General features: G+C 38.0%; 1 protein-coding gene across 1 annotated transcript in view; it reads left to right on the forward strand.

Moving 5' to 3' along the window:
- Nucleotides 1-10,538, forward strand: part of abcb7 (ATP-binding cassette, sub-family B (MDR/TAP), member 7) — a 35,556-nt gene extending 25,018 nt beyond the window's left edge. The window contains exons 13-16 of the mRNA XM_084719365.1: nt 866-1,037; nt 4,817-4,920; nt 5,667-5,774; nt 9,024-10,538. Coding sequence (XP_084575491.1) covers nt 866-1,037; nt 4,817-4,920; nt 5,667-5,774; nt 9,024-9,242 — 603 coding nt within the window. The 3' untranslated portion in view covers nt 9,243-10,538. The remainder of the gene's footprint in view (nt 1-865; nt 1,038-4,816; nt 4,921-5,666; nt 5,775-9,023) is intronic.
- The last annotated feature ends 5,292 nt before the right edge of the window (nt 10,539-15,830 follow it).

Raw genomic sequence — 15,830 nt, forward strand, 5'->3', positions numbered from 1 at the left:
ATGTTATCAACACATACACATTTTTTAACTATTTGGATATCTTCACCACAGATGAACAGAAACTTGTTGAATTGACTTGGAAAAAATAATTTGCTCCCTTTTTCTGGATTAATTAGATACATTTTCATGTAAAAGAAATTAATTCAGATAAACAGATAAACACTTGTTCCTCAAGTTAATCAATAAGCTTATGTACAAATGAGATTAGATTAGATTCTCTTTTGAAGGTGTTAGAAAAATGAAGACAACAATATGTAAGAAAAACAAATGAGTTACACATGAACTTAAGAGAGGAAATATATAATTCATGTCCAAAAATGAGTAGGATGAAGTGAATACTTATCAAGTCTTACCCTGTGTTTTATATTTGATTGATGCACTTGGTGAAATGCCTGGAAATTCCAGCTTTTTGCCTCAGTTTTTAACCAAACACAACTCAATCAACAAACATAAATATAATATGAATATAATACGGCAAGGGTTAATAATTAACAAATAAACAAATAACTTTTATGTGTGTCTGTATATGACTTTTCAGTAGTATATGTAATATATTTGGGAGTTATTATGAATAATTATATACAACAAGGGGGCAGCATAGAGCAGCATAACATTAATAGCTAACAGTATCAGAAATAAGCCAAATTCAGTGAGGTTTTCACTGCAGTGAGCTCAGGGGCTGATCAGAACAGATGGTACATGAACAGTATTTTTGTCATTTGCGTTCTTTCCCTTTCTCCCTCCTACCCTCATGTTTGTATCTGCAGTCCTCTCTTTCTGTCTCTGCTGCAATAAAAATATTCTCTGAAGCCCCGTTTTTTGTTTTTTCTCTCTCTCTCTCTCTCTCTAACTGTGTTGTTGTCAGGATGCCGTTCTGTTCCACAACACTATCTTCTACAACCTGCAGTACGGAAACATCAATGCCACACCAGAGGAGGTGTACGAAGTGGCACGTCTCGCAGGCATCCATGATGCTGTCCTCAGGATGCCCCATGGCTATGACACCCAGGTTGGGGAGCGGGGCCTCAAGCTGTCAGGTTTGCTGCACTATTATGACTACTGTTTAAATATGGTCTCCTCTGCAGGAGCAAGTACGAGAGCAGTGTGTTTTTTGTATGTCCTTGAGTGGATTTTTTTTTTTTTTTTACTTCTTAATAGTTTAATTTCAGTGTGTGTGTTAATACATAATTTAACACAGCTGTAGAAGCTTGAAAATACTTGACAAGTGCTTGAATCTAACTTTTGACTACTGGTTTAACAATCCTGAAGGCTGCCACAAGTGATATTTTCATTGGCAAATATCTTGTTGATTCTGATTTGAAATTAACGGTTTAGTCTATCAACAGAAGAAAATAGTAAATTGCTTGTCACAGTAGCCTACTTTGTTTGACAAACAGTCCAAAACTCAAACATGTTTCATTTACAGTGAAATATAAAAAAGAGAGCAGCAATTTGTTACGTTTGAGAAGGCGGGAGAATGTTCTTTAGTTTGTATGATAATTAACTGAAGCAATTAATTGTGTAAGCTATAGATGTTAATTGTATAATGTAACTATTGTAGCCAAAATGCCTAACCACATTGCACTCATAGATTTTTTGTGAAGATTCTCCACCAAATATTTTATGAAAGAAGAAATAATCCTATCCTCCTATCCAATAGGGCTGGATAATACATCTGAAAAAAATTTCACAGTAAAATTTTACTCTATAATCATAATTACTGATAATTAAATTTAACTGTCTTACTTAATTTAACCACTTTATCTATCAAGGCACACAGGTAATAGACTTAAAAAAATGTTGATGGTGCAACCAAACAACAACCTGTTAAATGAGTGGTGTTTCTTGTATTTGAGAAACATTACTGACTATTTATGAGTCAGGGTGTATTAGGGTTGTCTCAATTCTCCAAATCCACGATTCCTTTTTACTTTTGATTTGAACATTTTTTATTTTTTTAGCACTGATGGCATTAGGGTTGATTGATAATCCATTGGCAATTGACACTATCTTCATTTAAATCTTAAAATTGAAAGCTCATTTGATTAATTCTTAATTTTATATTGAAATTGTGACACCCCTAGGGCATATTTGTTGTGTGCTTTCAGGGTGGTTTGCATTTAATGCATTTAAGAAAAACTATTGAACGTTTTATTTAACAATTTTCTTATTTCTATTCATGAAGTGTCTATCACTAATGCATATGACAGCCATTTTTGTTTTTTGTTTTTGCCCAGGCCTACTATTCAAAACATTGTCTTATTATGGATCTTAGAGTGTTAAGTCTAAAATGTCTTGATATTTTGTTCAGTTTTGTACATCCCGACATTTAAAGGTACACTTTCCTCACATGGTTAATTCTGTACAGTTAGCAGAAGAAAAGAAGCAAAGTTTAACTTTTAAGAGTTTAAGTCTTCTAATTGACCTCCATGTGCTGCCTAGAGTATGTATTAGGATGGTGGTTGCCATGATGTACTGTATGCTTTGAAAGAGTGTCACAGAGACTCTGCATTTGAAAAAATCAGCTTAACTCTGAAAGTTTAAAAAAACTATTTTGAAAGGAATTTACTTACGAGCAGTTGTTCTTAACCTAATAATAAAACTTAAGTTAATTAAATGTGACCTTATTATATAAGATTAATTATGAGATGTCTCTGTGGCTGCACCGTTGTTATTTTGTCATCCTCTTCTTCTTTATAACGTGTGAACTTGTTTAATGGCATGTTGCCTTATTTGATCTGCAGTGATAACACAAGACTGTGTAGTATTTGGCTCCTAGCATCACTCTGCGACTCATTTAGCCCACGTAAACACACAGTGTGTGAGCAATTTCACTTAACATTCAAGATGCAATTACTGGCAGCACAGATTTCTTTATGTGGAGTGACTGAGTGAGTGAGAGAACGGACAAAATAAAGACATGACTAACTTCTCATTAATTTCACTGCTGCTGTACGTGACAGCTGCCAGTGAGTTTGTCAGAGGAAGGGAGGGAAGGGTTCAGGGAAGGGGGGCAGTCTGGGCTGCAAGGCTCCCAACTTTTTTCATTGCTGTTCTCCACTGCCAGCAATATTTATATCTGCTCAACGCCGCTTGCTTTCAAGAGGCCACACACAGCTCATATGTAATGAAGGCCGAGTCAGACACAGTGGGATAAATCTTTGCGTCCTGCTGATTTTTCTTCTCAAGTAAATGAAAGTCTGTTTTACCAGTCTGAAGCCTGTAGCATTAGTATTATCTGAGTGCTGGCCCTCCGTTTGAGGTAATTATCTGATGAGAAGGGCCAGAGAGAGACCTGCTGTATTCAGCCCTTTTCTCTTTAGCCTGGTTGACTTTTATTTATGACCAGGGGGGCTGCAGGCCCTTAAAAGTCTTAAAATCTCCCATTTCATAATAAAAGGCCTTAAATAGTCTTAAATTCTGTTTGGGAGGGACTTAAATGTGTATTTATTGAATGCTGTAAGCAACTCCACCAACATTTGACAAAAAACAAGCTGTAAAAAGTGGGGCAGTCATGAGCCCAATCTACACATGGAAGTTAACAAGAATTACTGTGACAATAATCTGTAGGCTAAATGTGACATGATGGCATTTACCTATTTATTTAAAATCCATCTATAAACTAGAAAACGGAGAACCAAAATAATGATACAGGAGCAAAATTAGCGCTGCAACAGTTAGGTGATCAAAAGAAAAATAGTTGCCAACTTTTCTGATAATTATTTTATCAATTCAGTTGCTTTTCAAGCAAACATGCCAAACATTTGCTGATTCCAGCTTCTTAAATTTAAGGATTTTATGCTTTTCCTTGTCATCTGTGATAATAAATCACAGGTCTTTGGGTTTTGGACTGGTTTGGACAAACAAAATAATTTAAACTGTGATGAGCAGGGGTGGGGGAACAAGCTGTTAGATGTATTGTTACTCTCTTTTGAAAGATTATTAATCGATACAGGAAAGTCAATAATCGTAACTTAAAAATTCAGCTCTCTACATTATGATCACTTGTAATAATTTCCTAAGACTGGGCTGTATATTCCTCAGCTGAATGAACTGGATGCTGAAACATGACGGATGTTTGTTGTGTCTAGTTCTAAGCTAGGTTGCTTTTTGAGTTTTGGTGATGATGGCTGAGCCTGAGCAACCGTAGATGGATACAATCCAATCGGTGCCCTCTGGTTTAAAAACTGGCATATGGAAGCATTTTGGCTTCTCATGAAGTTGAAGGGAAAAAGGACATGGACAAGAATAACACTGTATGCAAGCTGTGTCTAACTAAACTAATTATGGGTCATTACAAATACACTGTTTTAAAAGTAGTTACAAAGTGAGAAAAATAAATCATGTATAAAAATCAAACATTTTGATTAATCAAGATACATTGATAATGGTTTTATAATTGTATCATCACCCCTAGTGATGGGCATTATTCACAGTTCTTTTGGCATTTTGCAAACTAAACAATTAATTCATTAATTGTGAAAATTGTTGGCAGAATAATTGATAAAGAAAATAATTGTTAGTTGCAGTCCTAGCATAGAAATTGTGAATTTTACCTTGGCATATAGGCCTTGTTTCAGAGTCTGCCTGTAGGACATTTGTAGTAATTAATATCTTTAGGGACATTTTTTTCACATAAATAAAGGTAAATGTTCTTTAACACAACCAGTTATTGTCATTTTACCTTACTTATAATTTTGAACTGACGTGTGCTTAGTCAGAAGAGCAGAGCATAAACTGTCCGTTTTTAGAAAGTCTTACATTTACCTTTGTGATACATGTAGACACCCTGATGACATCTGTTGTTTCATTTCAGGAGGGGAGAAGCAACGAGTCGCCATCGCACGCGCCATACTAAAGCAGCCACCCATCCTCCTGTATGACGAGGCCACATCCTCCCTAGACTCGATCACAGAAGAGGTAGGCCTGACAGTGCATGAACACACACACACACACACACACACACTGACAGACAGACAGACAGACGCAGGTATGCGTTCATAACGTACCCACAAATGCTCATCCTCTGCTGTACGTCCAGGTTGTCATCTCACTGTGCCTGCATACACATTTAGCCGAGCAAACACCCACTTAGTCACCTGCTGAAGGTACACAATAATTCGGCTCACTCCGTATGCATCACATACCTGCTGTGACATACACACCCCTCACACAAACTCACCTCTCAACGCACACACACACTCCACCCCCATGTTCTCCCCAGCCACCTGCCACTGTTTTCTCCTACTTAATCTCCAGCTCAGCTTAAACCCCCCAGTCTTTGTAAATGTTACATTTAATGAGAAAGTTCAGTGTGCACTCACTGAACTTTAGGAGAAATAGTGGGGCCAAAGACGTGGCTGTTAATTGAGATTTTCTGTTGCTTCTCATCATGATGCTGTTTTTAAATTATCATATGTAAACACTGGGAAGAAAAGCATATGAAGGTTGATGTTGCTGAGCAACATTCTGTTGACTTAGCTTCTCCTTCAAATCAAAGTTTGGGAGTACATTTCATATATATCCTGTCATTCATACATTTTTTTTTTATTGTTCTTGCAGGCCGCCATTATTGCAAACCTAGAGAACTATTTTCTTTTGGATTAGGGGATACTCTTGTCAAGCTTAACAGAGCGATTAGGTTATTTGTCTTTGTGTGCTTCCAGAACATCCTGAGTTCAATGAAGGAGATGGTGAAGGACAGGACATCAGTGTTCATCGCCCACAGGCTTTCCACAATCGTAGACGCAGACGAGATTATTGTGCTCAATGAGGTAAAAACTCATCCACTTATTTTTTACTTGATCTCATACCTTTCCTGATTAACATTTCTAGTTGTAATGTCAGGCTCATAAAAAGCAAATAATATGACGGTTCAGAGTTTTCCGAGTATAAACATGCGCCATGTTAATTGCCAGTCCAATTAGACAGTTTTTGCATTGAAGGGAAGGATGATGACCTGCACTCCGCATGACCTGCAGTGCACTGTATCTGCCAACAACAAGAATTTAGCAAGTAGCTTCTGTTTTTGCCTCTCATTTATTTAGAGTTTACCTTTCTACAACGGTGCGTGATGAAATGGTGCTTTGTTTAGCTTTTCTCATTAACTTCAACAACAACAGGACACTGTTGGTCGAATTGAATGTATTATTTTCTCCATAAGGGCTCATTAAAGCAGTCAGACTCGACTGGCTGTTTTGGTCAGATGGCGTGTCTTGTTTGTCTCGGTGACTAATAATGTATGGGCCAGCTTCCCAGACACTGATGAGGCCTCATCCAGGACTAAACATGTCTTGCAGTGGAGATCGCCATTCAAATGGTGTATACAGTTTTAGGTTAAATATGTGTAGGTCATGCTGACGGTGCCATGCAGACATAGAGAATACTAAATAAACAGACAAACATGTTAATGATTCATCAACTAAGAATTAAACCACTAAAAAATATGTATTAATTGATAATAAGAATGCCACAAGTCTCCAAATATACGATTCGATTTTTCTTGTGATTTTTAAGGTCATGATTTGACTCAATTTTTCAATTGAAAAAAAAAACCTGGCATGACATTTTCAATTTTTTCATGAAAAACATGTCTATATGCTATTAAATATGATATAACAGCCAGTAAGCTATGCTGTGTTGTCTTTGAAGTGTTTCTTTGGTCACATACCCCATGCCGCAAGTAGGCAGGGGCAGAGAAAATAAAATACTGGGAGAACTGTGACTCTTCCTTTGATTTCAGTTTGACTTTGCTCATTTTGATTCATTTTCAATTGAATATTGAAATTGTGGAACCCTTAATCGATAATAAATCAATTGTATAGAAATGGTGATAATTGTGCCTCATTTGACAGTAATTTGTCTGGTGAGGCATTTGTTGAATAAGAAAAAAATTATCAGAAAAAAAAAGCAATCATTGGTTAAAGAAAATGCCAAAACTTTGCAACACTACAGGGGATCTTTTTGGTGCTCTATAATTGTGTTGTGTATCAGAAAATGATCTGAGTAAAGGGAACAATGCTGCAGTATGTAATGGATTGGGCTTGAGACCCTGTAAAGTGCAAAAAGACCCAGAGTGAAGTCAGTTATTATGTGGAAACTAAGAGTTAATATGTAATGTATCACAGATGAAGTGGCATTTTCCACCGGTGCTCGAGTCAGATAGGATAAAATGAGAGGTTTCTTTGAACTGTGGCGAGAGAGAGCATGTGTCGTTCCATGTTTCCAGAGTCAGATGGCAGGGATCAGAGGGTCGTGGCGAGGAGGCATGTTTGCGTGTGATGTCGCCATGGCGTTTGCCGGTGTCACCAGCAGAGGACTGCCTGGGGTGCTCATTAAAATAACGAGCGGAAGCAGTCACGTGCTCGTCTTGGGTGCACTAAAAAGATGATGCCAACACCTCTGCATGCTCATGGGAGGTGGGGGAAGGGGGTGCCTTCATTTGTGTTTGACTGTGTGGGAGGGATGTGTGTTTGTGGCGTGTGGATGTGCATGTGTGTCTGCGAGGCCGTGCTTTTTGCGAGAGAAATTGCAACAGTTGTTGGGGAGGCGTCAGGGATTGTTGGGGGGGGGGGGGGGGGGTGACTCTCCGCAGAGAGCGTGGTCAGTGTTGTGTGGTCATGAAGAGATGCTAACTGTAGGGCTCTATTCATGGCCTCGTCATTGCAACTTCAGTCGATTTTTGATCTGATTTGACTTTATTTATTTCAAACATTTAAATAAAACACATGCACCAAGAAAATGGAGAAAGACAATAACAGACTTTTAATGAGCAACATAAAAAACATTTCATGTATGAAAAGGAGTAGGACAAAGCACCATGCTTGTCCTACTTCTGTTCTATACTAATCCATCAATAATCAAACAGTTACATAAATACACTTTCCTCCTCAGTGTTCATCACCACAGTTACACTACGATGTGTGTCCTCTTTATACCTGATCAACAATATTCCAAGAATACTGGAGTTTCAAATTCTGTCATACCCCTGAATTTCAGTGCCTGAGACTAAAAAAAACAGATTGTTGGTGTATTCCAGGGCTGCAAATAATGTATGGTTTTATAATTGATTAATCTGTCTGTTACTGTCATGATTAATCAATTTGTTGTTTGGTACAGAAAATGTCAGATGTCAGTGTCAGAGATTGATGAAAAATGTTGATCACTGTAACTCAAACCCTCAGATGTCTTTTGTGCACAATGTTCAATATTCACATTAAGATATTTAGTTTGTCACAGAGATAAAAACAAAAAACAAAAAACATACATTTGAGAAGCTGAAAAAAGAATTTGGACACTTTTTAATTAAAAAAAAAAGACTCAAATCAATTAATCGATCATCAAAATAGTTGTCATTTACTTTGGGAATACACTAGGGCCATTATGATTAATCAATTATTAATTTACTATCAATGTCCAATATTATTTACTATCCTTGTGGCTCTTTTTGTATCAAACATAATGGTTGCAGGCTGTATGGTGTTCTCACACAGTGTACAGAGCTTTACCATCCTGTGTGTGTCTAATTTTGCCCCGAGCTTTAGTATTACACCCAGAAATGTATTTTCATTTGTTCTTTAAATAATAACATTATTTATCATAATTTGTACCTGTGTAATTATTTTATGATTTCCAAATATCATGCATTTGGTTTTGTTCAAATTTAATGACTGCTTGAGTCAAACCACATCTTTAATTTACACATTTATTTAGTGACCACCTCCAAAAGCTGCTGTAAATTTTTTTCCAGAACAGAAAATGTTTGTATCGTCTACAAATAAAACAAATTGTAATACTTTTGATACCTACATATTAATATAAAGAGCAAACATTCCTGGGCCTGATACCGACCTCTGTGGGACTTAAGTAATATCCAAACATGCAAATTTGTTGTCACCTGTTTGCACAAATTGTTGGACATAGCTTTTCAGCCATTTCAACCCCTCTGATGACCTTTGAATTTTACTGATTTTTTGCAAGTTTAGGTCCCATATGTTTCTTGTTTTTTTTTTCTCCTCTGCCAGGGTAAAGTGGCAGAGCGAGGCGACCACCACACCCTCCTCTCAAACCCACACAGCTTGTACGCAGACCTGTGGAACACTCAGAACAGCAAAATCCTCAACAACGGCAAGAACCCATCCAAGCCGCCAGCTGAGCGCCTGTCCCAGAAAGAGGAGGAGAGGAAGAAACTGCAGGAGGAGATCCTCAACAGTGTGAAGGGCTGTGGGAATTGCTCCTGTTGAGAGAAGCTGCCACCTCCACGTCTCTTCAAACCTCACAGATGGCCTACGCTGGAATCTGCCAGAGTCTGTGCAACACTGGGGAGGGTAGTGGGGTTAGGGGTAGCACATCCCCTCTACCCATGCCCATTTCAGCCAAGCCCCCAACCCATGTGACTGTCTCCTCCTCCTACTCGTGTGAATAAAGGCCACTGCTCGCCACAGTGAAGGAGGAGGAGGAGCAGAACAGGGAGCAAGTGTGTTTAGCACTGGCTGGTGTCCAGAGATGGAGCTTTTATGCCAGTTGCCTCAGCTGAAGCCAAGCATAAGAGACCTTGTATATCACATACGTGTGTGTAAGACATCTGTTAGTCAACATGGCTGCCCCTCCTCCTCCTCATTTTTGACATCAGGTTTATTGACATCTTCCTTTGCACTGGAAACAGATGAGAGTACACGTAATGACTTACATATGCCTTGATGTTGACATAAAATTTCTATCGATTTATTATTTTTTTAAATTATTTTCAAAATAAACTGAACCTATAGTTTGCTTTTTTTTATGTTAAGTATGTGCACATATTACAATTTAGTCTGCGATTAGGTGATCACAGTTAAAGTACTGAGGATTGTTTTGCAGTATGTTTTGTTTTGCTGTATATCGTTTGAGGACCGCTATTTCATAAAACAGATGCTTCATTTGGGTTGCCCATGACTTCAACGCATATTCTAAAAATATCAAAATTGGCAGATAATCAAGTTGTCAAGAGGAATCGCAACATAATGTGGATGTTTGGGCTCTTGAACATACAGCACAGCTCCCCTGTGAATTAGCAGTATGTCACAGTCACATTCATGTAAATATAGCACTCTGAGAATGACAAGAAGCAACTCTTAATAAATCATGAATGATTTTCACCACAATTGGAGCCACACCACGAGGCAGCAACTTGAGAGCCTCCTCTGGGAACATTTTACAGTCATATCATTTAGCCTTGGTTGTCTTCTAATGAAAAGTTTTAACAGTGCTGAGACAGCTTTTTGGATTGTATGATCACTATGTAGAGACTTCCTTCTGAAGGTTACATGTTAATATTTAAAAACTAACAGTCCATACATGTCCTCATTTTCTGAGAGCTGTTTTGGCTGTGATCCGCACATTTTGTTAGGAACCTTGGTATAGTATTATATCTATAAATTAAAAAAAAAAAAGATAAGCCGATGTCTTGTACTATACTCACAATATACCTTCTATCTGGACTATGTTGACTGTGAGTACACTGAGGACATTAATAAACACTGGCTTTTGTCTAAATAAAGTGTACATGCTGTTGTTCTTATCAAATATTTGTACATTTACAATATATTCCGTATGTATTATATCATTTATACTAAGGATACACCCCCTTTTTAACTGGCCTCTTGCAATGGTTAAAAAATTACTCTGAGGGGACACAAGATGACTAATGAGAGCAAAAAAGTCATTCATGTGGCACAAACATATTCTTCTAATATTTGTTTTTCATTCATTAAATAGTTTGACATTTTAAGAAATACTCTTATTTCCTCTTGATAAGAGTTAAATGAGAAAATTTGGTACCACTCACATATTTGTCCGTTTAATACAAGGCCTCAGTCAGCTACTGGTTAGCTTAGTTTACTTTTACCTTCTCAATTTGTTAGTCTTTAAAACTGTAGAGGCCTGGAGAGTTAAAATGACTTTGTATTTAAAGGTATGATTCGATATATTAGGAAAGTTGGTTATTCATTTTGTGGTGTTCAGATGAGAAGATTGATCTCATGTCTATTTGAAGCTACAGCTAGCAGCCAGCTGGGGAAATAGCTTAAGGTAATGACATGCACCTACCAGCACCTCTACAGCTCACATTACATATATATATATATATATATATATATATATATACATATATATATTGATGTTTTACAGGCCGGCAATTAGGTGAGACTTCAGGTAGTCACTGGCCCCAGCCAACAAATAGTCCAGGACATAAACCAACAGCAAATTGATGTTTTTATGAATTTAACAAACAAGATCTAAGGTGTTCATTCATGACTTTTAAAGATGGTGGTGGTAGGCATATTCTGTTAGCCTTGCACAGAACTGTTTCCCTCTGTTCCCAGTTTTAATGCTAAGCTAAGCTAGCCAGCTGCTGGCTCTTCATAATTATTGTACTGATGTGACAGTGGAATTTGTAATCTCATTTAACGTCATGCCAGAAAGTGATTAAGGGTAATTCACAAAATCTTGAGGCTTTCTGTCTGACATGATACAAGTGAACGTTTGCTTTAAATGCTTACAGTTCAGATAAGTGCGTAAACTTTTACAAGGGGTTGTAAGTCGATGTTTTCTTTAAAAGGGTCACAAACATAAAAATAAAAAGCATAAAAATCTTAATTTCATGTACATTGCGATCTAGTTATTTTATCTATTAAAGTACCTGTTGTTGACATAGATTGCAGCCAAGTGAATACCGCTCACCACACCCTCCCCTCCCAAACATGGCGGCAGCAAAAATTGTGAAAGGTCCTCTCAGGAGCCAGTGTTTGGTTTGTCCATTTTGGGCTACCGTAGAAATAACAATTCTTAAGTTCAGGTGATTATACCCTAATGAAAACATACTTAAGATTATAAAATTTCTAATAAATCCTCATAAAACAACGGCCATTTAAATGTCTCAGCTTAATCTCTATAAATTATACTATATCATAACCATACAGCAATAAATAATAATAAATTTACACATAATGTGATAGTCATGTCAGTGTATGTAAAAGCTGACAGTATTTTATGTCTAGAAATGATGGCCTTCAAATGGAGGCAATTTTCAACACATTTTCATGACACTGGTATGAAAATGTGTATTAATTCATTGATAAAAGTAAAACTGGGTATAATCTATTAAGTCAGTGTAACCCATGAGGGCAGTCAAAGAAATAGTTTTATATTTTGCATTTAGCAGATTATTGATCTGTCTTCTCTTCAGTGCCAACACTGCCTCATTGTGTTCATTGTCTGGTGGACAGAAAGACGGTGGATCTCCCTCCTGAACCCCTGCAGCTCCGTGGATCCTCCTCTGGGACCAGACGCATTAGACGACACTTTGGGAGAGGCCTTCCAGCAGGATTATAATTGAAACTGACAATAACAAAAACATTCACATAGTGCGACAGACCAAGTCCTGCTGCGCTGCATAGTAAAGCCTGCACCACCTCCTGAGGAAGTCACACATTATAGATGAAAGTAGACTTTGATAGAGCCCTGCTTAAAAGGAAAGCAACTGGATGATTACTGGTTGGATGGGTCTCTTTTCATGCGTCAGATGTCCAGGCAGATGAGTTGATGTTAATGGCGTCCTTCTAATCTAACCTAGGAAGAGATTATGAGACTATTCATTAGCGACTCCCAACAACGTTCAGCTGCTGCCCCTAACAGGTTATTCGCTAATTATTCAGTGAACATAATTCACTATGATCTGCCTGGATTCTGCAGAGAGAGCCTCAGATATTACACACAGCTGAATGTTTTGCTTTTTCCCTCGTCTTTGCTGAGGCAAAGCTTTGTGTGTGTGTCTGATACGGTCAAGGACATAACTCTCTCAAGTATTGAAGTTACTGAGCAATCTGAGATGGACCTACACAAGGATGGTGTTTGCTTTCTGGCTATTTATGTTTAAAAATTGAATCGCAGAATCTATCGTTCACTGACCCTTAATTGTTCTGTGTGTCGTGCATGTTATTAGTGCTGTTGTGAGCTGTTTGTCTGCATGTCCTCGGGAGGTAATGAGGAAGCCATCTCCCTGTTTACCATGCAGCATTCTGCAGGCGCAAAGGAAGACAGGCACACACACACAAAGGCCTTTAATAACGTCCTTAATATGGACCGCAGCAGGAGAGTCGGCCCCTAATGCAAACCACGACCTTCTGCTGAAGGAGAGATTTTCAAAGAACTTGCTGCTGATGAGCAGATAGGATATCTTCTTATTGAGCCCACTGTTTCTGCCTGTACATGGCTGCATCTGGTGATTCAGTGACGAATTTAATATGTAGATCCTGTAAACAACGCCCAAAGAGCTGCATCCATAGTCACATGAAAGCTGCACAGGTGATGCGAGGGGTTCAGCCACACACGTCAAATCCCCGCCGACCCTTCTTTGGCCTGTTGCTGAAGTCCGCCGTGCTCTTTCTCATAATGATAACAGGCAGAGCAGGCTGAGACTCAAGGCAATCCCTCTGCACCAGACAGTCAGCTCACTCCCATCCCACTACAATGGAACTAGTATGTGGCCAAGGGCGTCTACGCCTTGATAAATATGCATTGGTGCCTCAGAGAAGATGTAGTTATTTCCACCGTTTTGTGTGGGAGTGTAAATTTATGTGCGTAATCCCTGTGTACTATATCAATGCTCCTGGTCAAAATGAGAATGAATATTCACACATGCGTGCACTTGCGCACACAGGGCTCATCCCTTTAAAGTCAATAAACATGGATATAGTGGTATTACCATCTCTGCACATATATAGTAAGCTGCAGATGATGCAACCTCAGAGCAGAGCTGTGATGATCCAAACCACACATTTATAATACGTGTGCTCACTGCAGATACAAAACTTTCAGATCTCTCATGAATTTGAATGTTTTACACTCACAGGCAAAAGGTCTTTCTTCCTTTTCTAGAGCAATTAAAACTGAATCTTTTCAACCTTCATTTGACACTTCTGTTTATGATGGCAACTATCAGACGTTTGGACTTGAACTCAAGTCAGACTCCAGAGAGAAGTCTTGAGACACAAAAGACAGAAGTGCAAATAAACAGCATTCACTACTGCTGATTACTTTGTTTGAACTAATTAAACAGCATTCAAGTTGCAGAACCATGAAGAACTAACATTAGTTGTAGTTGGAAAAAATGATACCAAAGATAATTTTGTTCAAGTACAAAAACTATGAGAGGGTCTACAGAAAACAAATTGCTGTATGCAAAATGTGTGGGTTGAAAAATTACAGGTGGAGACTCAGTAATTTCCAACTTTGTTCAATAGTAAAAGTTGCACAAACAGTAAGTTGAGGCTATGATTAACAGTTAATGAGCTATGCAAAGCTAACGTAACATTAAGTAACTTTGTCAATCAGCGAGGCTGGAAATTCAGTTTCATTATGACTTGTTTAACTCTAAATTCAAAGTTTAGGACTTGGGACTTCTGTGCAAAGACTTTAGACTTGTGACTTGCAAAACAATGACCCACATCTGGCAACTTTGCATTACCTCGAAAAGTTGCATCTAACCTGCTTTGTAAAATTTGTTAACTCTAGAAAACTTATTTTGTATGAAGATGCTACATGCAGGCATATGAGCAGAAGTCAAACATGCAAGTCACAAGGCTTAATGTTCAAGTCTCAAGGAAGTTCCAAGATGTTGTGGTGAAAATAAAGAAAATCAAGTAGAGTCCCTCTATAAGTCAAGCTCTAAAATTATAAAGTTCTAGCTCTATTTAAATCTAAAGTGAAAACAGAAGTGTAACAGCTGAAACTTAACAGAAAAAACAACCCCCAAAACATAAAATACTTCCATACTGCTCATCTTGTGTAATCCAAGTCTCCTAAAGCCTCGACATGCCGATCACACACGGTCACACTACACACATCCAGTTCAGACATTGCACATGTGCCCAAGAACGTGGCTCCAAACTAGGGATCTACAGTGAAGATGCAGGCTAAAAACATGGAGGAAAAGTTGTATTTCAAGTCAACTTGGCATGTCAGAACTTGTGAAGACTTGGATTGCACCAGACGAGCAGTATGGAGGCATTTAATGTTTTTTCCATTACTTTTTGTGTTATGTCTCAAGTCCTCAAATTTGTGACTTGAGTGAAGTGATGTGATGCGAGTCCCTCACATCTGCATATGAAAGATGGAGACTGAAACCTGTAGAACTCTAAGGTGGGATACTAAAAGGGAAAAATCAACCCCGAAAAGAATAAATACCCTGCAGAGTTTAAATTGTATTCATTCACTTATTTTGGAGAGCAAAGTTACAATCTCCTCATCTGAGATGGAAACCAGAGCGCGTCCTGAGCTTGTGATGTCATTACATGTCCCAGGTGACCTGACACTGGATTGGTGACTGACTCTGTGGACATTTTTAACTGTAACTCTGGTAGCTGTGAATCAGAAAATGTCCCCATGTCCCAGTGAAATGACTGTGGCTGCTGTCAGAGTCCCACAGGAGTTGTTCCATTATTCACTGTCTACGGAGCAGCTCTGGGGTCTGTGCCTGGATGACATCATCATAACTACCGTCAGCCTCTCTGTGGTTACAAAAGAATCAATCAAATTTACAAATTTACACAAAGAATCACAGAAATAACGGTTCCAGATTACAATAAGGCTACCCTTACAAACGGTTATTATTAGGTTATTAATTACATTGTAAACACTTTACAAATCATTAACAAACAATTATAACTAGTTTTTATACATTGATGTGGGTTTACTGTTTGCCAAGCTCTGGTTATTGCTTACTACTAATTAACTGTATTAATAACTTATTAACATGTATAACTGGCAAGAAGCATTATTGTAAAGTGTAAAAC

The sequence above is a fragment of the Lutjanus erythropterus genome, chromosome 5 (genome assembly GCF_056507025.1).
Source record: "Lutjanus erythropterus isolate fLutEry1 chromosome 5, fLutEry1.hap2, whole genome shotgun sequence".
Lineage (NCBI taxonomy): Eukaryota > Metazoa > Chordata > Actinopteri > Lutjaniformes > Lutjanidae > Lutjanus > Lutjanus erythropterus.